The 25042-nt window shown below is 44.9% G+C and overlaps 1 protein-coding gene across 1 annotated transcript; it reads right to left on the reverse strand.

The window, feature by feature from the left end:
* Window positions 1–857: 857 nt before the first annotated feature.
* LOC147362664 (uncharacterized) lies at window positions 858–24703 on the reverse strand. The gene is made up of 8 exons (XM_086328364.1): window positions 24699–24703; window positions 23989–24135; window positions 15611–15737; window positions 14266–14426; window positions 11955–12049; window positions 2906–2945; window positions 2346–2389; window positions 858–1388 (listed from the first exon to the last, which is right to left on the reverse strand). The coding sequence occupies exons 1-8, from the start codon at window positions 24701–24703 to the stop codon at window positions 1300–1302; spliced, it is 708 nt and encodes a 235-aa protein (XP_086184490.1). The 3' UTR covers window positions 858–1299.
* Window positions 24704–25042: the final 339 nt, after the last annotated feature.

Below are 25042 nucleotides of genomic sequence, written 5' to 3' on the forward strand. Positions count from 1 at the left end.
GACCTCCCTTTTTCCAGCAAAGACAATGATTTCTTAGTCTGTGTCAGGATTCAATCCACAGAGAATTCATCAGGACTGAGGAAATATTAAACGCTTTTTCCAACTACCGCATCCTATTGTCAGGGGCCATCTTGGATAATAATGGCCTTAATTTATAGAAATATAAATAATACAGCAGTGACACCAGATCTACGATCATATAAATCTGTCACAGAACAGTACAAATGAGCCTAGTAAAGTGAAACCGAACTATAAATATATCCATGCATTAGCTTGTGATGGAAAAAAGTTTACCAAAAATAAAAGAAAGAAAAAAAAAAGCAAGAACCTCCACTGCAATAAAATGGGATCATCTGTATTCAACAGAGGACTTTCACCTTGAAATATGAGCCATTTTTGCATTTTATTCTTCTGAAATCTTAAGATATATTGAAAGTGTTTTTTTCTTTTTTTAAAGAAAACAGATGTCATGCATCTCATAGTTTCAGGCAATCCCCATGCATGATGGCCCATGCACCCTTTTATAACTTAAGTAGCAATAACACTTTATATTAGATTTCATGATGCTCAGTGGAATAACTAGATTTACTATCTTATGAATACCCTAGTGCTGTAGTGTTGTTGGCTTGGGTGGGTAATGTTATTTTTTTTTTCTTTTAAAAAATACCGCATTTGCTGTTTGAAATGAATGAAATCTGCTTCCAGGAATGTTCTCTTTACATAAGAAAAGTCATCTGCCTATAGCAGCTGAACAAAGAGATCTTCATAATTCATTTCTCTTATTTTTAGAGATTTCATTTTATCAATTACTCTGGGAAAATACCTAAATTGCTTTCTACAGTAGGAGAGAGAGCAGGCATGTATTAATAGAACTTTAATGCAGAAGGTAAGTTGGTTTGATCCTTTCCAGTATTCATATCAAATATTCATATCAAATTCATGACTTAATAGAAACACCTTCCATCAAAACAAACAGGCTCAAGAAGGAAATAAAATACGCAGAAAAATAATGTTGTTCTGGGAGCATGGCATTTTCTTTTCATTATGGAATGTACATTCATACCGTGAGGTGGAAGAAGAAAGTACTCCACGGTTTTAAAATGTTACCTTGCGGATCTGCAATGTTGAGATTTTTAATTTGACATCCATGACAGAAATACAAGATTTTAAATAATTAAGTTCTGATTGTATCAAGATGGAAGTGAAGACACAGGAGCTGGAGGTGATATTTACCCAGACAAATCACAGCTGGTAATTTCACAATGAATCAGGCCATGTTGAAGAATTATTCAGAGCTCTTCAATCAAAACTCATCTTTAATTGGTAAGCAGGATGCAATTTTATTAACATGGTGTGTGGTTGGACGAGGTTGGTTGGGAACTTTAAATCTGTTTAGAGAAACATTGGAATATCCCCAAATTATCATAAGTGATTCGTACATTGCTACCGGGCTTCCCAGGTGGCACTAGTGGTAAAGAAACCACCTGTCAAGGCAGGAGACATAAGAGATGTAGATTGGATCCTTGGGTGAGGAAGATCCCCTGAAGGAAGACATGGCAGCCCACCCCAGTATTCTTGCCTGGAGAACCCCATGGACAGAGGAGCCTGGCGGGCTACAATCCGTGGAGCTGCAGAGAACCGTCCTGAGCCATGAACACTATGGCTCAGAGCCGCAAACTGCCCCCAGTGATGCCTGGGCTGGTGGTTGCCCCATAGAGCCATTGAACTGGTTCCCCTTCTCACCATTTTTTCCCTTGGCCACTGCCACTGCATTGGAAATGGGAGCATTACATCCTTCCTATGCCTCTGAAAGTGAAAGTGAAGTCGCTCAGTCGTGTCCGACTCTTTGCGACCCCATGGACTGTAACCTACCAGGCTCCTCCATCCATGGGATTCTCCAGGCAAGAATACTGGAGTAGGGTGCCATTTCCTTCTCCAGGGGATCTTCCCCGGGTCTCCCAGCTTGCAGGCAGACGCTTTAACCTCTGAGCCACCAGGGAAGCCCTCTTCCTTTGCCTCTATCACACCCCAGATACTCTAACTGCACAAGAAGTGACCTTTCTCACACATTGACCGTCTCATCCCACATCTCTGGGTCTGGCCATCACTCAGCATCCATCTGTCTGCCTCAGGGCACTAGGTCTAGTGCTGGCAGCCTCCTTCTCTGTGTTAGCATAGTTGGCCGAGAGGACACACATGCCATGGCTACTAAGATGCAACCTGAATAAAGCTCTAGAATTCAGCTGCCTGGATTCCAACCACAGCTCCAGAGCTCCTTAGTTAGTGAGCATGAACAGGTGCTCGGTCCCTCACCCGTGAGCGCAGGATGTCCTCCAGGTCCCTACCTGTGTCCCTCTGTGCTCCTCCGTGCCCCTGGCTCCTGGTAGGACTTGGCAGATCAGAGAGAAAGAGGGAGAGAGATGTCTGGTTATTTGTTTCTCTAGCTCTTTCCAGAAGAAACTCAGGTCTCATTGGGTTAGATCATCTCTCCACAGAAAGTCCTTGTTGGACTCAACCCCTCTGTTGTAGTAAGACTTTCTGTCCTTACAACATTCAGTAGTCTGTCCTGAGCCCCACCATTTTTGAAAAAAAAAATTACTGAAATACAGTTTGTTTACAATGTTTGTTAATTTCTGCTGTATAGCAAAGTGAATTATTTATATACATACATATACATATATATATATATCCATTCTTTTTTAGATTCTTTCCCCACATAGGTCATTATAGAGTACTGAGAAGAGTTCCCTGTGCTGTTCAGTAGGCCCTTTTAGTTATCTAGTTTATATATAGGAGTGTGTGTATGTCACCTTTCAGGCGGTGCGTCAGGCTAGCTGCTTCTAGACCTGCAAGCTTCCACGCAACAGCAAATGTATGATCATTCCCTTTGTAAACATAAACTCACCTCAGAGATATCTCTGGTTCTGTGTCTCGGTTCCAGATCACTGCAACAAAGTCAACAACACAATAAAAATATTCACACAAATATTTTGGTTTCTCAATGCATATAAAAGTTGTGTCTATGCTATATACATAAGTAGTCTCTAGTAAGTGTGAATAGCATTGTGTCTAAAAAGACAATGTGCATACCTCTATTTAAAAATACTTTATTGCTGACAAATGCTAACCATCATCTGAGCCTTCAGTGAGTTATAATCTTCTTGAAACGTTAATAGTAGCAGCAAAGATCACTGATCACAGATCACCCTAACAAATACAATGATAATGGAAAAGTTTGAAATATTGCGAGAATTATCAAAATGTGACACAAAGACAGCCATGCTGTTGGAAAAATGACACCAACAGACGCTCCACACAGGGTTGCCACATACCTTCAATCCGAAAAAACCCAAAAATGCAATAAACTTAAGCACAAAGAAATGAGAGCTGCTGTAAGTTCTCCTAATTTAAGCATCTCCATGTTTCCTCTGGGACCCTGACAAATAACCACTGCCTCATAGTTTGCTTTCTTGTGTTCTGTTTGTTTTTGCTTTGTTTTGTGTGTGTGAATGGGTGTCTGAAATAAAGTAGTAGAATGTACGCAAATTCTTGAGCACTGTGGCTGGCATATGGCACTCAAATGCACCCCAGATGGTCCAAAGTGGAACCAGTCACTGGAAAAGCCAGTGTGGAGCTCGGGAAGGACGCCCTTCAGCTTCTGCTTCCCCACCCCCTCCCCGTAGACCAGCATCGTGTGTGGTCACCAGAAACCCACCCAAACACCCCACGTCCAGACTCCCAGAACCTGTCATCAAGCTGTGATCACATGGCAAAGCAGAAACACTGCTGCCGTTGGAATCAGGGGTGCTCATCAGATGACCTGAAAATCAGGGGATCTCGCCTGGATTATCTAAACGACTCCATTGTCATCACAAAGGCCCGTAAAAGTGAAAGAGGGAGACAGAAGAGAGGAATTAGAGGGAGATGAGCCCCCTCAAGAAAGGCAAGAGAGAGCAACCTTGTTGCTGAGGATCCCATGAGACAAGGGATGTGGGAAGCCTGGAGCAGCTGGAAAAGTCAGGAAAAAGGGTTCCCACCTCTTGAACTCCAGAAAGGAATGCTGTCCTGCCCACCCAATACTCAGTCCAGTGAGACTGGTGCCATGTTTCTGCCTACAGACTTGAAGATAATAAAGTTGTGTTGTTAAGCTTCTAAATTTGTGGTAATCTGTTACAGTAGCAATAATGTATGCTACGTATGTATATACATATGTATGTATGCTATGTACAATATGTATGTGTATATATTGTATACACATTGTATATACACAATGTGTATACAATTCATATATATACACACACACATACATATATGTATGTGTGCGTGTGTGTGTGTATTCCTTTTACACGCATGCATGCTCAGTCACTTCAGTTGTGTCTGACTTTGCAACCCTATGGACTATAGCCCACCAAGCTCCTCTGTCCTGGGATTCTCCAGGCAAGAATACTAGAGTGGGTTGCCATTCCCTTCTCTAGGGGATCTTCCTGATCCAAGGACTGAACCCATGTTTTCTGCACTGCAGGCAAATTCTTTACCACTGAGCCACAAGGGAAGCCCATATACCTTGTATACACATATACAAACAATATATAATATCACATATGTGTATAGATATAAATATATATATATATATATATATATGAAAATGGAGAAACTACATATTCACACTTCATCCCCTGAAAAACTTTATTTAATCTGAACTTGGGATCATTTATGCTGACTTTGAGCTTCATATAAATTTGAGTTTGAGCTGGACAGTTGTTAAGGAATGGAACATACAAGCTGATGACAACCCTAATTCTCATGTTTTCTCTGGGAGCGTCTCCTGTCCAGTGATACAGGGACCACCATGCCAGGCCCAGAAGGACAATTCCCCAGCCCACAATCAAGGTTCTGTTCAACCTCTCATCTAATGACAAATCCAAGCACAGAGCTAGATAATTCGTCTCTAACTGTTCATTTTTCAAATCTCACACAGTATCTCCTGCCTATGCTTCACGGTGCTCTAGGCAAGCTGGATGCATTTAGTATGTGTAATTTGGCTCACAAATCAATCTCTTTGGTCCCTTCATCCTGTGTCCTTCCTTAAGCCCTCTCCAACCTGTCAACAGATTGTGTGGTGCTGAGAAGCCCCTGGCTAGATGTATCACACCAGCAGTGGGACAAGAAAACAGTACAAAGACACAACTTCTCATTCTGATGAAGAAACGACAGATCCGTGTGAGTGTGTGTGCGTACACACACGTGTGTGTAATGTGTCGGTTTTTAGAGATCATTCAACTCCACAACTTCATTCCTTCCACTCATCCATCCATCCGCTCATTCACCTGTGAGTGTGAAAGCCAACCTCGTATCAGGCGGGGTTCCAAGATACAACACTGAGCAAGACAGACATGGATTCTGTGTTGACAGACCTTATATTTCTGTGAGAGAACAGAAAATGAACTCATACAGAAATAAATCAAGAAGGTTATTTCTTACATTGACAAATGAAAGCGTAACAAGTGGGGGTGGAGAAGACAGCATTAGACTGAATTAGAAATTGGGGTGGGGCATAGAGAACAAGGGAATCCTCTTGGCAGTGGATTCTTTACCTGAGAACTGAAAAAAAAATGTTGGTGTGGAGTTTGTTGGGCCAGCAGAACGTCTCCTCTAAAGGCCTGAGATGCTAACAAGCTTGGCCAATAAGGGCTTCCCTGATGACTCAGACAGTAAATAATCTTTCTGCAATACAGGAGATGTCGGTTCAATCCTGGGGTCAGGAAGATCCCCTGGAGGAGGAGATGCAACCCACTTCAGTATTCTTGCCTGGAGAATTCCATTGCCAGTGGAGCTTGGTGGGCTACAGTCTATGAGATCGCAAAGAGTAAGACATGACTAAGCCACTGACACTTTCACACTTTGGCCTATAAAGGGGTCCTGGAGGCAAGCAGGAGACCAGGAAGGAGGCAGAGGGTGGCCAAGAAGGCAGAAGGCAGAGTGTCCCTGGACCATGGCCAAGCATTCAGCTTTCAGTCAGACCGCAATGGAAGCCACCAGAGGGCTTGGACGGAAGTGGTGTCCGATGATTCTTTACATTGAAAAGAGATTATTTCATCTCATCTATCCAGGACAGCGAGGTCCAGAGGTTGGGAGTGAGAAAGAGTAGAAACAAAGTAAAAATAGGGACAACTATGGGCTTCCCACATGGCTCAGCAGTAACGAATCTGCCTGCCGATTCAGGAGACCCGGGTTCGACCCCTGGGTTGAGAAGATCCCCTGGAGGAGGAAATGGCAAAACTCTCCAGCATTCTTGCCTGGGAAACCCCATGGGCAGAGGAGCTTGGCGGGCTACAGATCACCAGGTCGCAGCAAGTTGGACACGACTGAGCGGCTAAACTAGCACCTCCAGTTACGTGTGATTGCGGTCACCAGGCAGGAAATGACAGTGCCTTTGACTGGGATGCCTGCAGCAGACGTAGAGACGTGTTTATGATCTGAGATTCATTTCGATGGTGGAAGCAGCAGACCTTGGTTCTGAACTAGAGAAGATAATGACAAAAGAGAAATTCCAAGGAAGGTAACTGTCAAGTCTGGGGCCTGGGAAACTACAGCGTGCTGACCTTAGAGGCCCAAGGGGAGGAAGAGGTGTCAAGAAGGCAGCTGGAGGCGGTTGCCTGGAGTTCAAAGTGAGGTCTGGAGATGGGAGTGTGGAAGTTGTCATTTCAGCCCACTTAAAGGTTCAGTCTTGCGAGTGAATCACCAAACAGAAAGCAAGGGAGGAAGCTGCAGGGCCAATCTTGAGTGACTCCATCCTTTTTTTTTCTACTTGGAGAAGTTTCTTTTTTTTTATTATTGAGATATAACCGACATATAATATTAGGTTCAGGTGTACAACATAAAGATTTGATATTTGTTTACACTGAAAAATGATCACCACCACAAAGTCCAAGTTATCTTTTTTGGCCATACAAAGTTTCAAAGGATGCAATGCAATATTACTGACTATAGTCACCCTGCTGTATATTACATCTCCATGACTTCTATATTTTATGACTGGAAGTTTCTACCTCTTGAGCCCCTTCACTCATACCTACTGTCCCTCCCCTCTGGCAACTACCAATTTGTTCTCTGTATATATGAGTTTGGATTTATTTTATTTTGTTTGTTGTTTGTTTTGCTTTTTAGATTCCACATATTAAGTGAAATCATATGGCATTTGTCTGCATCTGACTTATTTCACTTAGCATAATACTCTCAGGGTCCATCTGCATTGTTACAAATGTCAAGATGTCATTCTTTTTATGGTTGAGTATTCTTTCAATGTGTGTATGTGCGTATATATATATATATATCACATCTTCTGTATCCATTCATCCACCTAAGAACACATTGGTTGTTTCCATATCTTGGCTATTGTGACTAATGCTGCAGTGAACATAGGAATGCATATTTCTTTTTGATTTTTTAAACTATTGCTTATTTAAATTAGTGTTTTTGTTTTCTTCATATAAATACCCATAAAAGTACTTGCTAGATGATACAGTAGCTCTATTTAGTTTTTTGAGGAACTTGCATACTGTTTTCCATGATAGCTGCACCAATTTATATTCCCACCGACAGTGTAAGAGGGTTCCTTTTTCTCCACAGCTTTGTCAATTGTTTTCCTTTTGATAATGAGTGACTTCATCCTTTAAGAATGAGAGATGGAAGACAAAATAGCAAAGGAGGTGAAGAAGACCTTCCATGGAAAGGAAAGGACTGTCTGGAAAACACGCTGTAAAAATAAAAAATTAGGGCCCCGGGAGAAAGGAAATAATGTCATCAAAGTAAAGAAGTAAAGTTTTGAAAGATCTAGGACTCACATTCAGTTGTAGGGCTTCCTTCAGGAGCAAAAGTGTGGGGGAACATTGCTATGGATCGCTTTTAAAGGTTTCCAGAAATTTCCATAATGTTTTAGAACTAAATAGGATTTAGCAATAATTAGGATCATAAATACTATATTCACGAAGATAATCGCCACTGTAAAGTAGATGATTGTTTCACACTATTTCAGTAACAAGTGACTGGCACATTTCAAAGTCACTTAAGCAAAAACTGGAATTTGTTCACTCATTTTCAGTGAGAAGTTTGGTGCTGAGTCCAGAATCCCAACGACTCAAGTTCAGATGCAGTCAGAATTCTCTCCCTTTGTCTCTCAGCATTAGTCCTTCCATCGGTCGATATAATTCCCTGGTAATGTACACTGTCATCCTCTCTCCTCCCTGTGGCAGGGTTCAGCGATGTACCACCCCAATAAGATGCAAGTTTCCAATATCTCAGCCTCAGGAGTCCAGAACAGGGACAAAATCTTTCTCCTGGAGCCCACGTAGGAATCACAGGATTATCTCCCTGGGACCTATGCCATCTCTGTGTTGATCACAGAAAGGAGAACAAGGAGTGACCCATGTTGGACTCCTACAGAAAGGAGGAGATCATTGTTGTTGTTCACTCAGTCACGTCCAACTCTTTGCAACCCCATGGACTGCAGCACGCCAGGCTTCCCTGTCCTTCACCATCTCCCGGAGTTTGCTCAAACTCATGTCCGTTGAGTCGGTGATGCCATCCAACCAATTCATCCTCTGTCGTCCCCTACTCATTTTGTCTGATACCTTTCCTAGCATCAGGGTCTTTTCCACTGAGTAGGCTCTTTGCATGAGGTGTCCAAAGTATTGGAGCTTCAGCATCAGTCCTTCCAATGAATATTCAGGGTTGATTTCCTTTAAGATTGACTGGTTTGATCTCTTTGCAGTATGAGAGATGCTCTAGAATCTTCTCCAGCACCACAATTTGAAAGCATCTATTCTTCAGTGCTCAACTTTCTTTATGGTTAAACTCTCAGATGACTACTGGAAAAACCATAGCTTTGACTATACAGGCCTTTGTTGGCAAAATGATGTCTCTGCTTTTTAATAAGCTGTCCAGGTTTGCCATAGCTTTTCATATACTTCTTATAGGAAGGAGGCCCTCTTTCTGGGAAAAGATGGGAGGGATGGTGAGCAGAGGAAAGCACAAGCTGTCCACAGTAGACTGCCAGTAGACGCATTATCCTGTCAACAAATGCATGTCCAATTAAAGGACAGTTTAGTTTTCTCACTTGCTACTATGTAAACTTTAATAGTGACAACTATTCCAGCTAAAAAATAGGTTCTCTTCTCCCGGGGCATTAATATGCGAAGACAGCATCTGATAGAGGCTGTTCGTGAGTTCATTTTGTTAGGTGGAGGCAGTGGGAGATAAGATTTGACTTAAAAAGTACCAAGGCTGATGAAGTAGTTTTGATATTTTCCTTCAGAACTGATAAATACAATTTAAGACATTCTACCAGAGGCCTCAGAGACAATATTGTTCATTAGTTCCCATTGCTATCCAAATGGGAAACCATTATTACAGTTACTACTGCATAAAGTGCATGATAAAATAAGAATTCCAGAATGTCATATTATTACATGACACACAGATACATACACATACACAAGTGAACAAAAGAGATTCTAGATCTTTGAAGAAAGTGAGGAAAACCACTAGACCATTCAGGTATGACCTGAATCAAATCCCTTATGATTATACAGTGGAAGTGAGAAATAGATTTAGGGGACTAGATCTGATAGAATCCCTGATGAACTATGGACGGAGGTTCGTGACATTGTACAGGAGACAGGGATCGAGACCATCTCCATGGAAAAGAAATGCAAAAAAACTACAATGGCTGTCTGGGGAGGCCTTACAAATAGCTGTGAAAAGAAGAGAAGCGAAAAGCAAAGGAGAAAAGGAAAGATATAAGCATCTGAATGCAGAGTTCCAAAGAATAGCCAGGAGAGATAAGAAAGCCTTCCTTAGTGATCAATGCAAAGAGAGACATAGAGGAAAACAACAGAATGGGAAAGACTAGAGATCTCTTCAAGAAAATTAGAGATACCAAGGGAACATTTCATGCAAAGATGGGCTCAATAAAGGACAGAAATGGTATGGACCTAACAGAAGCAGAAGATATTAAGAAGAGGTGGCAAGAATACACAGAGGAATTGTACAAAAAAAGAGCTTCACGACCCAGATAATCACGATGGTGTGATCACTCACCTAGAACCAGACATCCTGGAATGTGAAGTCAAGTGGGCCTTAGAAAGCATCACTACGAACAAAGCTAGTGGAGGTGATGGAATTCCAGTTGAGCTATTTCAAATCCTGAAAGATGATGCTGTGAAAGTGCTGCACTCAATATGCCAGCAAATTTGGAAAACTCAGCAGTGGCCACAGGACTGGAAAAGGTCGGTTTTCATTCCAATCCCAAAGCAAGGCAATGCCAAAGAATGCTCAAACTACTGCACAATTGTACTCATCTCACAGGCTAGTAAAGTAATGCTCAAAGTTCTCCAAGCCAGGCTTCAGCAATACGTGAACTGTGAACTTCCTGATGTTCAAGCTGGTTTTAGAAAAGGCAGAGGAACCAGAGATCAAATTGCCAACATCTGCTGGATCATGGAAAAAGCAAGAGAGTCCCAGAAAAACATCTATTTCTGCTTTATTGACTATGCCAAAGCCTTTGACTGTGTGGATCACAATCAACTGTGGGAAATTCTGAAAGAGATGGGAATACCAGACCACCTGACCTGCCTCTTGAGAAACCTATATGCAGGTCAGGAAGCAACAGTTAGAACTGGACACGGAACAAGAGACTGGTTCCAAATAGGAAAAGGAGTTCGTCAAGGCTGTATATTGTCACCCTGCTTATTTAACTTATATGCAGGGTACATCATGAGAAACGGTGGGCTAGAAGAAACACAAGCTGGAATCAAGATTGCTGGGAGAAATATCAATAACCTCAGATATGCAGATGACACCACCCTTATGGCAGAAAGTGAAGAGCAACTAAAAAGCCTCTTGATGAAAGTGAAAGAGGAGAGTGAAAAAGTTGGCTTAAAGCTCAACATTCAGAAAACGAAGATCATGGCATCCGGTCCCATCACTTCACAGGAAATAGATGGGGAAACAGTGGAAACAGTGTCAGACTTAATTTTGGGGGCTCCAAAATCACTGCAGGTGGTGATTTCAGCCATGAAATTAAAAGATGCTTACTCCTTGGAAGGAAAGTTATGACCAACCTAGATAGTATATTGAAAAGAGGAGATATTACTTTGCCAACAAAGGTCCATCTAGTTGAGGCTATTGTTTTTCCAGTGGTCATGTATGGATGTGAGAGTTGGACTATAAAGAAAGCTGAGCGCCAAAGAATTGATGCTTTTGAACTGTGGTGTTGGAGAAGATTCTTGAGGGTCCCTTGAACTACACGGAGATCCAACCAGTCTACCCTAAAGGAAATCAGTCCTAGGTGTTCATTGGAAGGACTGATGCTAAAGCTGAAACTCTAGTACTTTGGTCACCTGATGCGAAGAGTTGACTCATTGGAAAAGACCCTGATGCTGGGAGGGATTGGGGGCAGGAGGAGAAGGGGACGACAGAGGATGAAATGGCTGGATGGCATCACCGACTCGATGGACATGAGTTTGAGTGAACTCCGGGAGTTGGTGATGAACAGGGAGGCCTTGCATGGTGTGATTCATGGGGTGGCAAAGAGTCGGACATGACTGAGCAGCTGAACTGAACTGAATACGTCTCTCTGTTTTTATTTGTTTGGGAGTTCAGACAAGAGCAAAGTGATCAAAGAGCCCTGGCCTGGCATTGACATGTAAATGAGCCAGCGATGGAACTGGGTTGACTTCATCCCTGATCCATATGTCAATACTGGACTATTCTGTAACTGATGTACAGAGAAGGCACAAGTCTTATCACATGAACACATGTTAAAATTTTACTCCCTGAAATAGGCATGCTCAAATCCAACTTAGCAATATAGGCTAATGTACTTCACAAGTTTTTTCACATGCAAAGTATATTTTGAAGTTATGTATCTTTCCTTATAAAAAGAAATAACTCACTTAAAGACATCTTTGGAGTCCAGAGCCTCTGATTTCTGCATTCAATGGTCCAGCTGTGTGTCAGGGAGCAGAATCCATCAAGCCAACATGCACACCTGTAGACAAGGTTCCCCGGCATCCTGTTCATTCCCAGATACCCAAATATCACTGTTTATGTGCTGCTCAGATGACTGATACGTGAAGATCTGTGTTTCATGGCTTATACATTAGACCGGTTATGATGACAAATTCTGTTCCACAATGGCAATAAGGCTGTGCCCATCACAACTCCTGTCACTTCATAAAGGTCTGTCCCAAGAAGGCATGGACCATTTTTCCTTCCAGGGCTAAGCCTTGGGCAGGCAGAGCAGCCCCTAAGCTCTCTTAAAATGCCTGCAAGTTCATGGCCTCTGCCCATCAAGGGTGCCTGCCTTTCCTGTTTCTCCATCACCTCCCCCAAGGGCAGGATCTAATAGAACCCAGTGGCTTCAGACTTCCTGTTGAAATGTTACAAAGCCTATTTTATCAGAGTCAGTTTTCAAACATCTATTCAAATTGGTGGTCCAAGGGTTAAGAATCTCCCTTGCAGTACAGAGATACACATTTGGTCCCTGGTCGGGGAAACACCTGCATTATTGTTAATAAATAGGCTTTTTCTTACTGATTGACAATAGTGGTATTTGCAGTCTGGCTATAATCACTCATGTTCATATATCCTCTGATGTGTAAATCAGCAGATTTAGTGCTGGACACCTCCAACCCCACCCCACCCAACTCCACCCCAGGGAAACAAAAGGTTTCCAGAAAATCGGAAACAGAGAGTAGATTGTGCTCCCTAACTGCCCAACCTCAATTTCCCTTTCTTTTAAAAGAGCTGACGTGGTAATAAGAATCTTAATATGAGGGCTTCCCTGGAGGCTCAGTGGTAAAGAATCTGCTGGATCACTCATCTGGGAAGATCCCACGTGCTGTGGAGCAATGAAGCCCGATCGCCACAACTCCTGAGCCTGCGCTCTAGAGCCCCAGGATCTCAACTCCTGAGCCTGTGCTCTGGAGCCCCAGGGTCCCAATTCTGAGCCTGCACTCTACAGCCTGTGTTCCACACCAAGAGAAGTCATCAACATGAGAAGACGGCTCGCCACAGTTAGAGAGTAGCCCCTGCTCACTGCAATTAGAGAAAAGCCTGCACAGTATTGAAGACCCATCACAGCCAAAAATAAAGACAGACAATTTTTTTTTAAGAATACTAATTTGATCATAGTAAGATCTTCCTCGCAAGTTCGCAGGGAGGGATAAGTGAGTTCTTACACGTGTGATGCTGAGCACAGTCTGCTTGTTGTAAAGGCTGAGACTTTGGCTGCTCCAGTATTATTCTTACTATCCCTACTTTCACTCTTGTTATAAGAAGAGAGGGATTATACGGAGAAGGGTGGAAAACTGGGTTTGAATTCCAACTCTGAGATCTCCTCAGCCATTTAACAACAAAAAGTGAAAGATCACCTCCAGTCCTCTTTTCCCGTTGCAAATGGAGACAATGATGAATTCGTTCTCTAAGCACCAGGGTTGCATGCTTGTGTGTGCTCAGTCCTGTCTGACTCTTTGTGACCCCATGGACTGTAGCCCCCCAGGCTCCTCTGTCCGTAGGATGTTCCAGACAAGAAGACTGGAGTGGATTGCCATTTCCTACTCCGGGGGATCTTTCCGATGCTGGGATCGAACCCTCAGCTCTTGCATCTCCTGCATTTGTCAGGCAGGTTCTTTACCACTAGCGCCACCAGGGAAGCCCGAGCATCCGGAAGCCAGGGTCCCAACCCCAGCCTACTGGACCCCACAACTCCTGCTGCTTCACACCCGTAAAATCCAAGTGTTAGTGAATCTAGTCTTCAAGGCCACCTTGGAATTTAGAAGACACACAGATGACAAGACCATGTGGCAACACCTCTGAGTGATGAATTACGGAGTCCTGGAGTCCTAGATTTTCACACACAAAACAACTCAGGGTGAACGTGGATTTGTATTCATTTGTATCTCCTTTCAGGGAGCTGACACCACTCCCAGAAAACTCCTCCTGAGCAGTGCCTGACCCACCATCTGCAGATCTGCCATCTACCTAGACAAACCTTCCTGTAGCAGGAAACGCAGGGCCGGGCAAGCATGACTCAGAGCTCCAATTAAAAGAGGAAATTTACATTAGGCGCTCTAACTGCCTGTACCAATTGAGACCAGCAGCTCTCTTCTCCTTTCTTCCTAAGGAGAGAGGAGCCTCAGGGGTGTGGGCCTAAAATTTTTTTTTTTGGGGGGGGGGGCGGTGTGTCCACATTCAACTGCTTACCCATCGGGGAGGATGAGAGACCTGGCGAGGTTGGGCGGCGCCCACGTGGCAAAGACGGGCGGCCCTGCCCGTGGGCTCGGGCTGTCTCTTGAACTCCTCTCCAGCCGTTCTCCGTTCTCCGTGAGCCCCTGGCAGCCCCTCTCAGCTGTGACCTCTCTAAGCTGTCAACCTCAGATTAACCGATACTTCATCAATTTCGCCTGAACTGCATTTGCAGCCGGTTCTCAGGAGGATGGCCAAGTGCATCAAGTACCATTCATTAGCCCCCCCAGGGCCAGATTTCCTTCGGAACGGAGTGGGGCACTCCTCGGTATTCTTGCGGAGGCCTGGGCGACAAGCTGGGGCGGGGGGGGGGGGGGGGGGAGGGGGGGAGGTGGGGGCGGGCGCTTTGCCCGGGGCGGGGAGAGGGGAGGACAGGAGCCTCTGCTGATTCCTTGTGAATTTTTCATGAGTACATCTGCTGATGCTCAGCTCCTCTGGGGCTGCACCCCCTACCCGCGCCCCCCTCTGCGTTCAGACCTCCTGACAAGGTATGAAAAACAAGGACTGGGCTCCGTCCCCCCCTAAACCCCCTCCACCCACCCAGCCAGGAAGTGTGGGAGCCTGGGATTTCAGTCTCTCTGGAGGGGCCCAGGCTGCTGGAAAGAGGTCTTTGAAACAAAAGATCAATGGGCGATGGATGATTCTAAGGTGAGTCGACAGGTCAAGGCCGCTGCTGGTCAGCGGGTAGGTGGCCTTGGGGCACAGGGGGTCCTGTGGACCCCACCGATCTGGACCTGGGGAGCTGGGTCCTTACTCCCACCCTCCTTGCACTTCTTGGGGCACGCTCCAGGGATGGGGTGGACTGGGAGATTCCCTAAGCCCCATGTGTTCCTATCACCCAGATCACACCAGGAAGAACTGAAGTATAGGGAGGAGAAGGGGAGGGAGGTGCTTCCTTATTTAAGTCATAAAAGGCATCTAACCATTGTTTTTGGAAGTAACCAGCAGCTCCAAGCTTCTAAATCTTCTCTCTGTCCAGACCGTTCAAGTCAGGAAGCCAGCAGCTCTTTCTCATTAACGCATCAAATCACGCCGATGTCCTTTCTGGGCTCCCTTTGAAGTGGCATGTGCTTCAATTTATTTTTAATCTTCTAAGTGATGTCGTCAGGGCCGCCGCCCCGGTGACACGTGAAGTCGGTTCTCGCGGGCTGCGGAGCTGGGCAGGCGGTTTGGACCCGCAGATGGACCCGTGTGCGCCACCGCGGCCAAGGTCGGAAATCGACCCCCAGCACCCGGGGCGGCGGGGCGGGGGGCTGGGAAGAGGAGATTGATGCAGAGCCCGCGCACGCCTTGGAAAGGCTACCTTTTGTGCGGGGCGGCGCTGGGCCAGGCCTCCGGGGGCCGGGCGGCCCCTCCGTGGAGCGACAGTGCCCCCCAGCGCCCGCCCCTCGCCATTCCCGCCCTTCGCTCCGGTCCCCGCCAACTGGGAGCTGACAGAGAGAGAAGAGGTTGTGCGAACTGCGCCCCTGAGCATCGCATCTTTAAATAGTTACCCACATGAAAGAAGGCCTGGGAGGGGTCCAAAGCCACCTTGATGGGAAAATATGAGAATGCTCATAAAAGGCAGTACTCACAGAACTGGGGGATTTTAAAAATTAATTTAATTGGAGATTAATTACTTTACCATATTGTGATGGTTTGGGACATACATTGACATGAGTCAGCCCTGGGTATCCATGTGTCCCCCATCCTGAACCCCCCCATTTCCCTCCTCAGCCCATCTCTCAGGGTCCTCCCAGTGCACCGGCTTTGAGTGCCCTGTTTCATGCATGGAACTTGGACTGTCATCTATTTCACATATGGTAATATACACATTTCAATGCTATTCTCTCAAATCATCCCACCCTCACCTTCTCCCACAGAGTCTTTCAAAAGTCTGTACTTTACATCTGTGTCTCTTTTGCTGTCTCACATATAGGGTCATCGTTACCATCTTTCTAAATTCCATATATACGAGTTAATATACTGTATTGATGTTTTTCTTTCTGACTTACTTTGCTCGTATAATAGGCTCTAGTTTCATCACCTCATTAGAACTGATTCAAATGCATTCTTTTTAAATAGCTGAGTAATATTCCATTGTGCATATGTACCACCACTTTCTTATCCATTCATCTGCTGATGGACATCTAGGTTGCTTCCATATCCTAGCTATTGTAAACAGTGCTGTGATGAACATTGGGGTACACGTGTCTCTTTAAATTCTGGTTTCCTCCGTGTATATACCCAGCAGTGGGATTGCAGTTGTTTTGTTTTGTTTTGCATTTTTTCCCTCTGAGTAGCTATCCTGGTGATTACATATCCCACCAGAAAATTAAATACATTTACTTATTTGCTTAATTACTTTGTGGATAGCTAGCAAGATCCACGGAGAAGGCAATGGCACCCCACTCCAGTACTCTTACCTGGAAAATCCCATGGATGGAGGAGCCTGGTGTGCTGCAGTCCATGGGGTCGCTGAGGGTCGGACACGACTGAGCGACTTCACTTTCATGCATTGGAGAAGGAAATGGCAACCCACTCCAGTGTTCTTGCCTGGAGAATCCCAGGGATGGGGGAGCCTGGTGGGCTGCTGCCTATGGGGTCTCACAGAGTCGGTCATGACTGAAGTGACTTAGCAATAGCAGCAGCATGATGCAATCTAGGGCTTCCCTGGTGACTCAGCTGGCAAAGAATCCACCTGCAAGGCGGGAGACCTGGGTTTGATCCCTGGGTTGGGAAGATCCACTGGAGAAGGGAAAGCCTACCCATTCCAGTATTCGGGCCTGGAAAATTCCATGGACTGTATAGTCCATTGGGTCACAAAGAGTCGGACACGACTGAACCACTTTCACTTTGAGCGTGATCCAATTCAAAGGTCTAAACAATGGAAGCTTCAGTGGATGGAGGTGGGGGGACCTCCTTCACCCCAAAGCAGGAAATGCAGACAGAAATGTCAGCGAACTGGGAGTTGGACAGATAGAGATGCAATTCCTAATGTGGATGGTACATGCTGATGACTTTCAGTTTGTTCCTTTACCGTTGGTGTCTTGGTTTTCTCATCTGTGAAATGAAATGGTTCAAAAAATCTAAATGATGCCCTCAGTACAAATGGGGGTTATCATTATGATGAAGCTTCCTTTTGTGTGGGGGGTTTTAATCATTGCCATTTTTTTTCATATTTATTTACTTGGCTGTGTTGGGTCTTCATCATGTCATGCCGAATCCTTCCTTTGGGCGAGCAGACCCTCTAATTGTGACCCACAGGCTTAGTTGCTCTGCCACCTGTTGGATCCTGGTTCCCTGACCAGGGATTGAACCTGCATCCCTTGCATTGCAAGGCAGATTCCTAACCACTGGGCCACCAGGGAGGTCTGCAAGCTTCCTTTGGAGTCCCTGCTGTGTTCCTGACATCCTTCTTCCTGCTCTGCCTCTCCTCCCACCTCGTCCTTTCTCTTCTTCACCTGAAGTCTCCAATCCTGCCCTTCTGCCAGGAAGCCCTTTCCAGCTCATCCCACAAGTGTTCATGATTCAGTTCATTTCTGACCATCTATGTCCTTGGGTCGTGTCTCCTCTAACGTTCTCTTTGTTTTCCATCTCTTGGCTCCTCAACCACACCATGGATGCTTAAAAATCCTTATTGGTGGACAGATTGGTTCTCAAGTTAGAAGTGCCTGAATTTTGAGGCAGAAGGCACAATGACAAAATCTTTAGATCCAGAATCTAACTCCATGGCTGGTTTTATCTCTTTGTATCAATAAGCATTCACAACTTTTGAGCATGTTTTTCCATCTACAGAAGAAAAGGTTGCACTGGAAAAAAAAATTATAGTATTTTTTTCTTGGAAGTTTTCAACTAATTGGTGGTGGTGGTTTAGTTGCTAAGTTATGTCCAACTGTTCTGAGATTCCATGGACTGTAACCCGCCAGGCTCCTTTGTCCATGGGATTTCCCAGGCAAGAATACAGGAGTGGGTTGTTATTTCCATCTCCAGGGGAATCTTCCCAACCCAGGGGTCCAACCTGGGTGTCCTGCGTTTCAGGCAGATTATTTACCAACTGAGCCACCAGAGAAGCCCTTTCAGCTAGTTACTTACTGATAATTATTTACCCATGCTGAGTGGTTTCAGGACTTAATGATTGCCAGGAATTGCTAGAATAAATCATGTAAAGTTGCAACTTTAATGGGCTAAAACCATCAAATATGGGAAATTTTTTAGGATATGCATAAAATGTCTTCTCCCAGAGAGTTAGATCACACTGTATTTCTACACTGTCAGGCAGTTTAGTACCAAGGCAACTGAGAAAACAGCCTTCCATAGTCTAATTTCTTGGATTATCAGGGTCTCTGAGGATTGAACAACGTCATCTCATTATTTGCCAGGCACATGAAACCATTTTAATTTTAAAATGCATTGAGAACAGAAAGGTAACAATGTTAGGCAAAGTTTTAACAAATGCTGGAGGTCAGAATTTGAGGCAGTGCAAATGTAATCTTCTCTAAGTACACACCTCAAAGGTTTCTTGGAAGCATCTGGCAGACAGCTAACACTTCCTGATTATTTCGTAGGGGTTTGTATGTTCAGAAAATCAGATTCATTAGTGGTGAGGATGTCCTGTGTCCTTCTGTGTTCTTCCCTCTTGACTGGCTCATTTTCCTCTCAATCTCCTGCTGTGTTCAGAGGTATTGTGCGAGCTCTCATACTGGAATGGGTTGCCATGCCCTCCTCCAGGGGATCTTCCCAATCCAAAGATCGAACCAGCATCTCTTGTGTCTCCTGCATTGACAAGCAGGTTCTTCACCACTAGCTCCACCTGTAGCCCCTCTTATCTGGAGCAGCATTGTGCAATTTTATTTTCTCTGATCATGCATCTGTGGGGTTGGCAAAAAAGTTCGTTCAGGTTTTTCCACAATCTGTAATGAAAAATCCAAATGATCTTTTCAGTCAACCCAATATTTAGTAAATCAGTTTGAGAAACTAAAAACATTGTGTATATTTATGTACTCATTCATTATATTCACATACTTCTAAGAAGATGTGTGTAGTACAGGGTTAGATAAGAGAAAACGAATAATATTTTGGGTTAATTTTAATTTTTCATTTAAAAATAAACAGAAAATTTTGTACCACTATGAGAACTGTTTTATTAATAATATTTTAGGGAAAGAAATATGATTAAATAGGATTTTTTATGTTGGTTTGATACTTTATGATAAAGCTCTATGTTCAATTTACCTTTTATATTAAATTACTGTCATAGTTGAAAAATCTGTTTCACAGAAGTACATAAATCCAAATAGAAATGAAACATGAGCTGTGCTTTCTAAATGTGGATACCACGTTTCAGTTCCATTCACCAATTATCTGGAGATTTGTAGTCGTTCTTAGAATCCAGGTACTAAATTTCCACTTTCCTGAATGTCAGTCAGTTGTTCTTTCAAGCTTACATTTTATCATTTTTATATTTTTATCCAAGGGGTTCAAAGCAATATACCTCATTTTAGAAAATATTTTAATGTATTTTTGTTAAGTTTTTATAACATATATATTTAGGAGTTTTGTTGTCATTGTTAGCATATAATATGACAAAAAAATCACACGAGGGTAGTAGCATCACTTCCAAATATCTAGTTCCAAGTTCGTCTCTCTCCGTAGCGTAAATTGCCCTCAGAAAGCAGTTACTTTCTCATCACTGTTTAAAAATTACCTATGGGTTGAAGTAAATACTTAAGATTACTCATTTAATTATTTATTTTCAATTTATTCATTAAAAGTATCTGATTGGTAGCAATGATGACAGCTATTTCTTATCACATACTCTTTCAAAGCATAAATTTTGAACAAATAATTCTCATAACTGTTTCATATTTGACACCTCTTAAGAACTTTGCAATGTAAGAAATATTAAACGTGTGTGGACTAAAGATTTTTATATTTACCTCCCATATCTTCAGGCTTCCCTTGTGGTTCAGATAGTAAAGAATCAGCCTGCAATGCAGGAGACCCTGGTTCAATTCCTGAGTGGGGAAGATCTGCTGGAGAAGGGATAGGCTACCCACTCCAGTATTCTTGGGCTTCCGTTGTGGCTCAACTGGTAAAGAATCCCCCTGCAATGTGGGAGACCTGAGTTCGATCCTGAGTTGAGAAGATAACCTGAAGAAGGGAAGGGAAAGGCTACCCATTCCAGTATTCTGGGCCTGGAGAATTCCATGGACCGTATAGTCCACGGGGTTGCAAAGAGTCGGACATGACTGATCGACTTTCACTCGCTCTCAAGTAAATTGTAGTCACCCCCTAAAAAGTGGGAGTTGGTGTGGTGTTGTCTTTGACCTTCTGCCCTGGAGACCAGCCCCTCCTCCATTGAGAAGACTGCCTGATGCCCACAGAGCCAGAGCCCTAGGGTCCCTGTGCAGTCGTGGATGTGGGCACAGTCACTTCCCCTCCAATGTTTGTTCTGACATGCACATTTGTTTCAATGAGGCTGATATATCAGGAAACAATTTGAGAATCCAGCAGATGTTGTGTTTGCAAACACGTGATTTCATCTGCAAGAAACTCTAGGTGAGGGCAGTAAGCTGCATCCAGCTGGTGCAAGCCTGGAAACATGCACACACACACACACACATGGACACACACCTCCCTCCCTGCCTCCCAGGTACCACCCATCACCAAGTGTGTCACAAGCCACACCCACTGTTTGTTAGAGCTTTCCTTCCACTTCCACCTCTTGCTCCTTCCTCCAAGTCACCAGAGCTCACAAGAGGACCCCTCAGCATGCACATCCTCAAGCAAGTTTCAGGCTTATCTTGAGGCTAAAGGCTGTATTTCCTGCAGTACTGCTGTGTGTCTTCATCATTTAACAAGTGTAAAATTGTATGACTGTTTTTGTGAGGTTCTTATCCTTTTATATGTCACAGACGAAGATTTTGTTTGAGTGTTTTGCCCTTAGGTCCATTTTCCCCGTAATTGATTGATTGCCCAATTTTGCACAGTTCAGTGATTTTTTAGGGAGCTATGCTCAACATTCAGAAAACTAGGATCATGGCATCCGGTCCCATCACATCATGGCAAATAGATGGGGAAACAGTGGAAACAGCAGCAGATTTTATTTTGGGGGGCTCCAAAATCACTGCAGATGGTGACTGTGGCCGTGAAATTAAAAGATGCTTACTCCCTGGAAGGAAAGTTATGACTAACCTAGACACCATATTAAAAAGCAGAGACGTTACTTTACCAACAAAGGTCCATCTAGTCAAAGTATGGTTTTTCCAGTAGTCATGTATGGATGTGAGAGTTGGACTATAAAGAAAGCTGAGCGCCAAAGAATTGATGCTTTTGAACTGTAATTGGAGAAGACTCTTGAGAGTCCCTTGGAGTGCAAAGAAATACAACCCTTCCATCCTAAAGGAAATCAGTCCTGAGTGTTCATTGGAAGGACTGATGCTGAAGCTGAAACTCCAATATTTTGGCCACCTCGTGCGAAGGACTGACTCATTTGAAAAGACCCTGATGCTGGGAAAGATTGAAGGCAGGAGGAGAAGGGGACGACAGAGGATGAGATGGTTGGATGGCATCACTGACTCAATGGACATGAGTTTGGGTGGAGTCCGGGAGTTAGTGATTGGTGATGGACAGGGAGGCCTGGTGTGCTGTTGTCAATGGGATAGCAAAGAGTCAGACATGACTGAGCAACTGAACTGAACTGCTGCATCCTGTTACAGCAGAACTGATTGAATAACTTAGCTTCCTTCTTTCTTGTTTCTTCCATCCCTTGCAGCCAAAAACACCCCTAACACATCCAGGCACCTAACCTGGATATAAGGAGCTAGGAGAGCTTAGTGTCATCCAAGTGGAAGGCAGGATTGGCAGGAAGAAGGCGCCAGACCAAGTGAACAGAAACTCTACTGATGGTCTCAGGCACTTTACGTGCATCATTTCAGTTAGTCCTCACAACAGTCCTGTGAGCTGATATTCATATTCCCATTTTAGACACAGGGAGAGGAGCCTTGAGTTATCAAAGATCTACTGAAGGTCGTGCATCTTTTGCAGCTGATGGACACCAATACCCTCAACCTTTTCCATCACGGTTCCCCTCTGAGTGTCCTGGTCCTAACTCTGATTCACCAGATGTCCTAATGGGAATCCAGAGTCCTGGCTCCTCAGAGAAAAGCAGGACCAGTGAGCTGTCACCTCGTCCAGAGAGAGAAAGACCCACCAACAAAATCAAGGAAGGTGACGAAATGAAAACGTGTGAGCCATCTGGTCTACCCACCCTGCTGTCTTCCTCTCTGTGGCCAGTGGTGACCGTGAGGAGCTTGTGCCCTCACAGTGGGGAAGCTCCTGGTGGAGGCCCTTGTGTTTCACAGGCAACAGCTCCTGGCAGCCGCTCTTCCCGCTGTGGCTGTCTGGTGGCCACTATCAGAGTAGCTTCCATCAGAAGCAGCTCCTGAGGATGCTCAAGAGAGGCAGCGACACCTGGAAACAGCTGTTTCCAAGACGTTGCCCTGACAAGGACCCTCCGGCACCTGGCACTTGCCTGAAGCAGATGTCTGTCTCTGGCTGCCGGCCAGCTTGGGGTCATCTTCCCACTTGGAGGCAGGCACTGGCTTGTGCATTTGAAGAAGTCACTTCCACTTTCTCAGTTTTGGTTTCCTCTTGCATAAAATGAACTCAAAGCTTCTTGACATGGTTGTGAAGATGAATTGGGATAAGATACATAAAGGATGTAGCCATATCACCTCCTTCACCTCCTTTCACGTTTGAGTGTGCATGGCGTGTGTCTTCTTATGGTATGTGGTATGGGTATCAGTGTGTGTGTGTGTTGTGTGTACAGCATGTGTATGTTGTGTGTGTATGGATGGTGTGTGGTGTGCAGTTGTGGGTGTGTATGTTGTGTGTATGCATGGTGTATAGTGTGTGTATGGTGTATGCATGGTGTGTAGCGTGTATGGTGTGTGTGTGGTGTGTGGTGTGTAGGTATGGTATATGTATCTATGGTGTGGGTGTATCATGTGTGTGTGCAGGGTGTGTGTGTGCTGTATGGTTGGTATGTGTGTGGTGTGTGTGTATGATGTATGCATGGTGTGTGGTGTGTATGGTGTGTGTGTGGTGTGTGGTGTGTAGGTATGGTATATGTATCTATGGTGTGGGTGTATCATGTGTGTGTGAAGGGTGTGTGTGTGGTGTATGTGTGGTGTGTGTGTGGTGTATGTGTGGTGTGTGTGTGTGGTGTGTGTGTGGTGTGTGGTGTGTGGTGTGTGTGTGTGTGGTGTGTGTGTGGTGTGTGGTGTGTGTGGTGTGTGTATGGTGTGTGTGTGGTGTATGTGTGGTGTGTGGTGTGTGTGGTGTGTGGTGTGTGTGTGGTGTGTGTGTATGGTGTATGCATGGTGTATGGTGTGTGTGGTACATAACCTGTGTGTGCGCTGCACATCCTGTGTGCAGCACGCGTGTGCCTGTGCTCTCCCCTCTCCAGCACAGACATTGGAGGGTCCCAGCGGCATTGCTCTGCTTCACTGCAGCTCCTAGACTAGGAGCCCTTTTCAGAACTGAGGATCACAGGCTGTGACAGAAGGGAAATACAGAGACAAGAGGAAAAATCAGAAACAGGAAGAAAAATCAGAACCAGGGAGCCACTTGCCCAAACCAGGCCCTCGGTTTCTGCACCAGGGCAGAGACAAGAGCAGAGTCTGGAATCCTCTCAACCTGATCGGAGGTGCCCCTCCACCGCCTCCCAGCCAGGTGACAGCAGCCTCAGCGTCCTTGCAGCCCACAATGAGGGACAGGCCGGAGGGCCTGATGGCAGCTCTGAGGGCTCTGGCTTCCTGGCAGCGGGCTGACCTGACCTGGTGCCTGGGCGGGAGCGGCAGCCCTGAGCTCAGGGCCCCACAGGATCAGGCAGGGGAGCAGGTGGGGGTGCAGTCTGAGCCCCATCTCAGAGGTTGGACTGCCCAGATCCTGAGCGCCCGTGATGCCAGCACCTTCCACCATGACCCCTGGACAGACCATGTGCAGGGTAGGCCACTCCCCAGGGCAGGTGACTGAGGCTGGTCTCTACTTCTTCCTTGTTCCTGCCTCTTGTACAGTTGCGGCAGGTCCCACACCGTTTGCTATGCTTTCTTCTCTTTGCTTGTTCCTTGGTGAATAAACACGTGGACACACTGATCTGATGGCAGGAACGTGCTGTGCATCACTGGACGTCTACACGGCTGGCACACTCCCCACCGGCCACAGGCCCCTGCGCTCCCCACTCAGAAGCCACCTGAAATTACTCTCCTTGGCCAAAGGCCCAGCCAGGTCTTCCCTCTCCAGGAAACTGTGGGCAGAGGATCAATAAGAGGGCAGAGAGTTTGCTGCATTCTTTGGTCAAAATTTTTAATAAAATTGCATCTTCTTGTATATTTAATTTTGCATACCTCATGAGGATATAATTCACGTCTTTCCATTTAAAAAATAAGACAAAAGGATTTATGGTACTTTTTTCTGCATATCTGAAGGAATCCCCATAAGGTTAAGCATTTCATAAGTATCACTGGGTAGCAGGCAGCTTTTTAGAATGAAAATCGCACTGTAAGTCATCCTAGTGAGAAGTCTCTCTAGGAGCAACTTTATAGAGCACTTCCTTCCCCTCGTTTCCTGACCAAGGCCATCTCTGCCCTCTAACCAGCTTCATTCAGCCTCCTGGGCACCAGGGAGCACCACACAGGGAGCCAGAGACCCCAGCCGTGACCTTGAGTGAGACTCTGGGTTCTGGCCTCCT

This window comes from Bos grunniens, chromosome 11 (assembly GCF_055505025.1).
Source record: "Bos grunniens cultivar Pamir isolate PY7600 chromosome 11, Bosgru_T2T1.0, whole genome shotgun sequence".
NCBI classification, from domain to species: domain Eukaryota; kingdom Metazoa; phylum Chordata; class Mammalia; order Artiodactyla; family Bovidae; genus Bos; species Bos grunniens.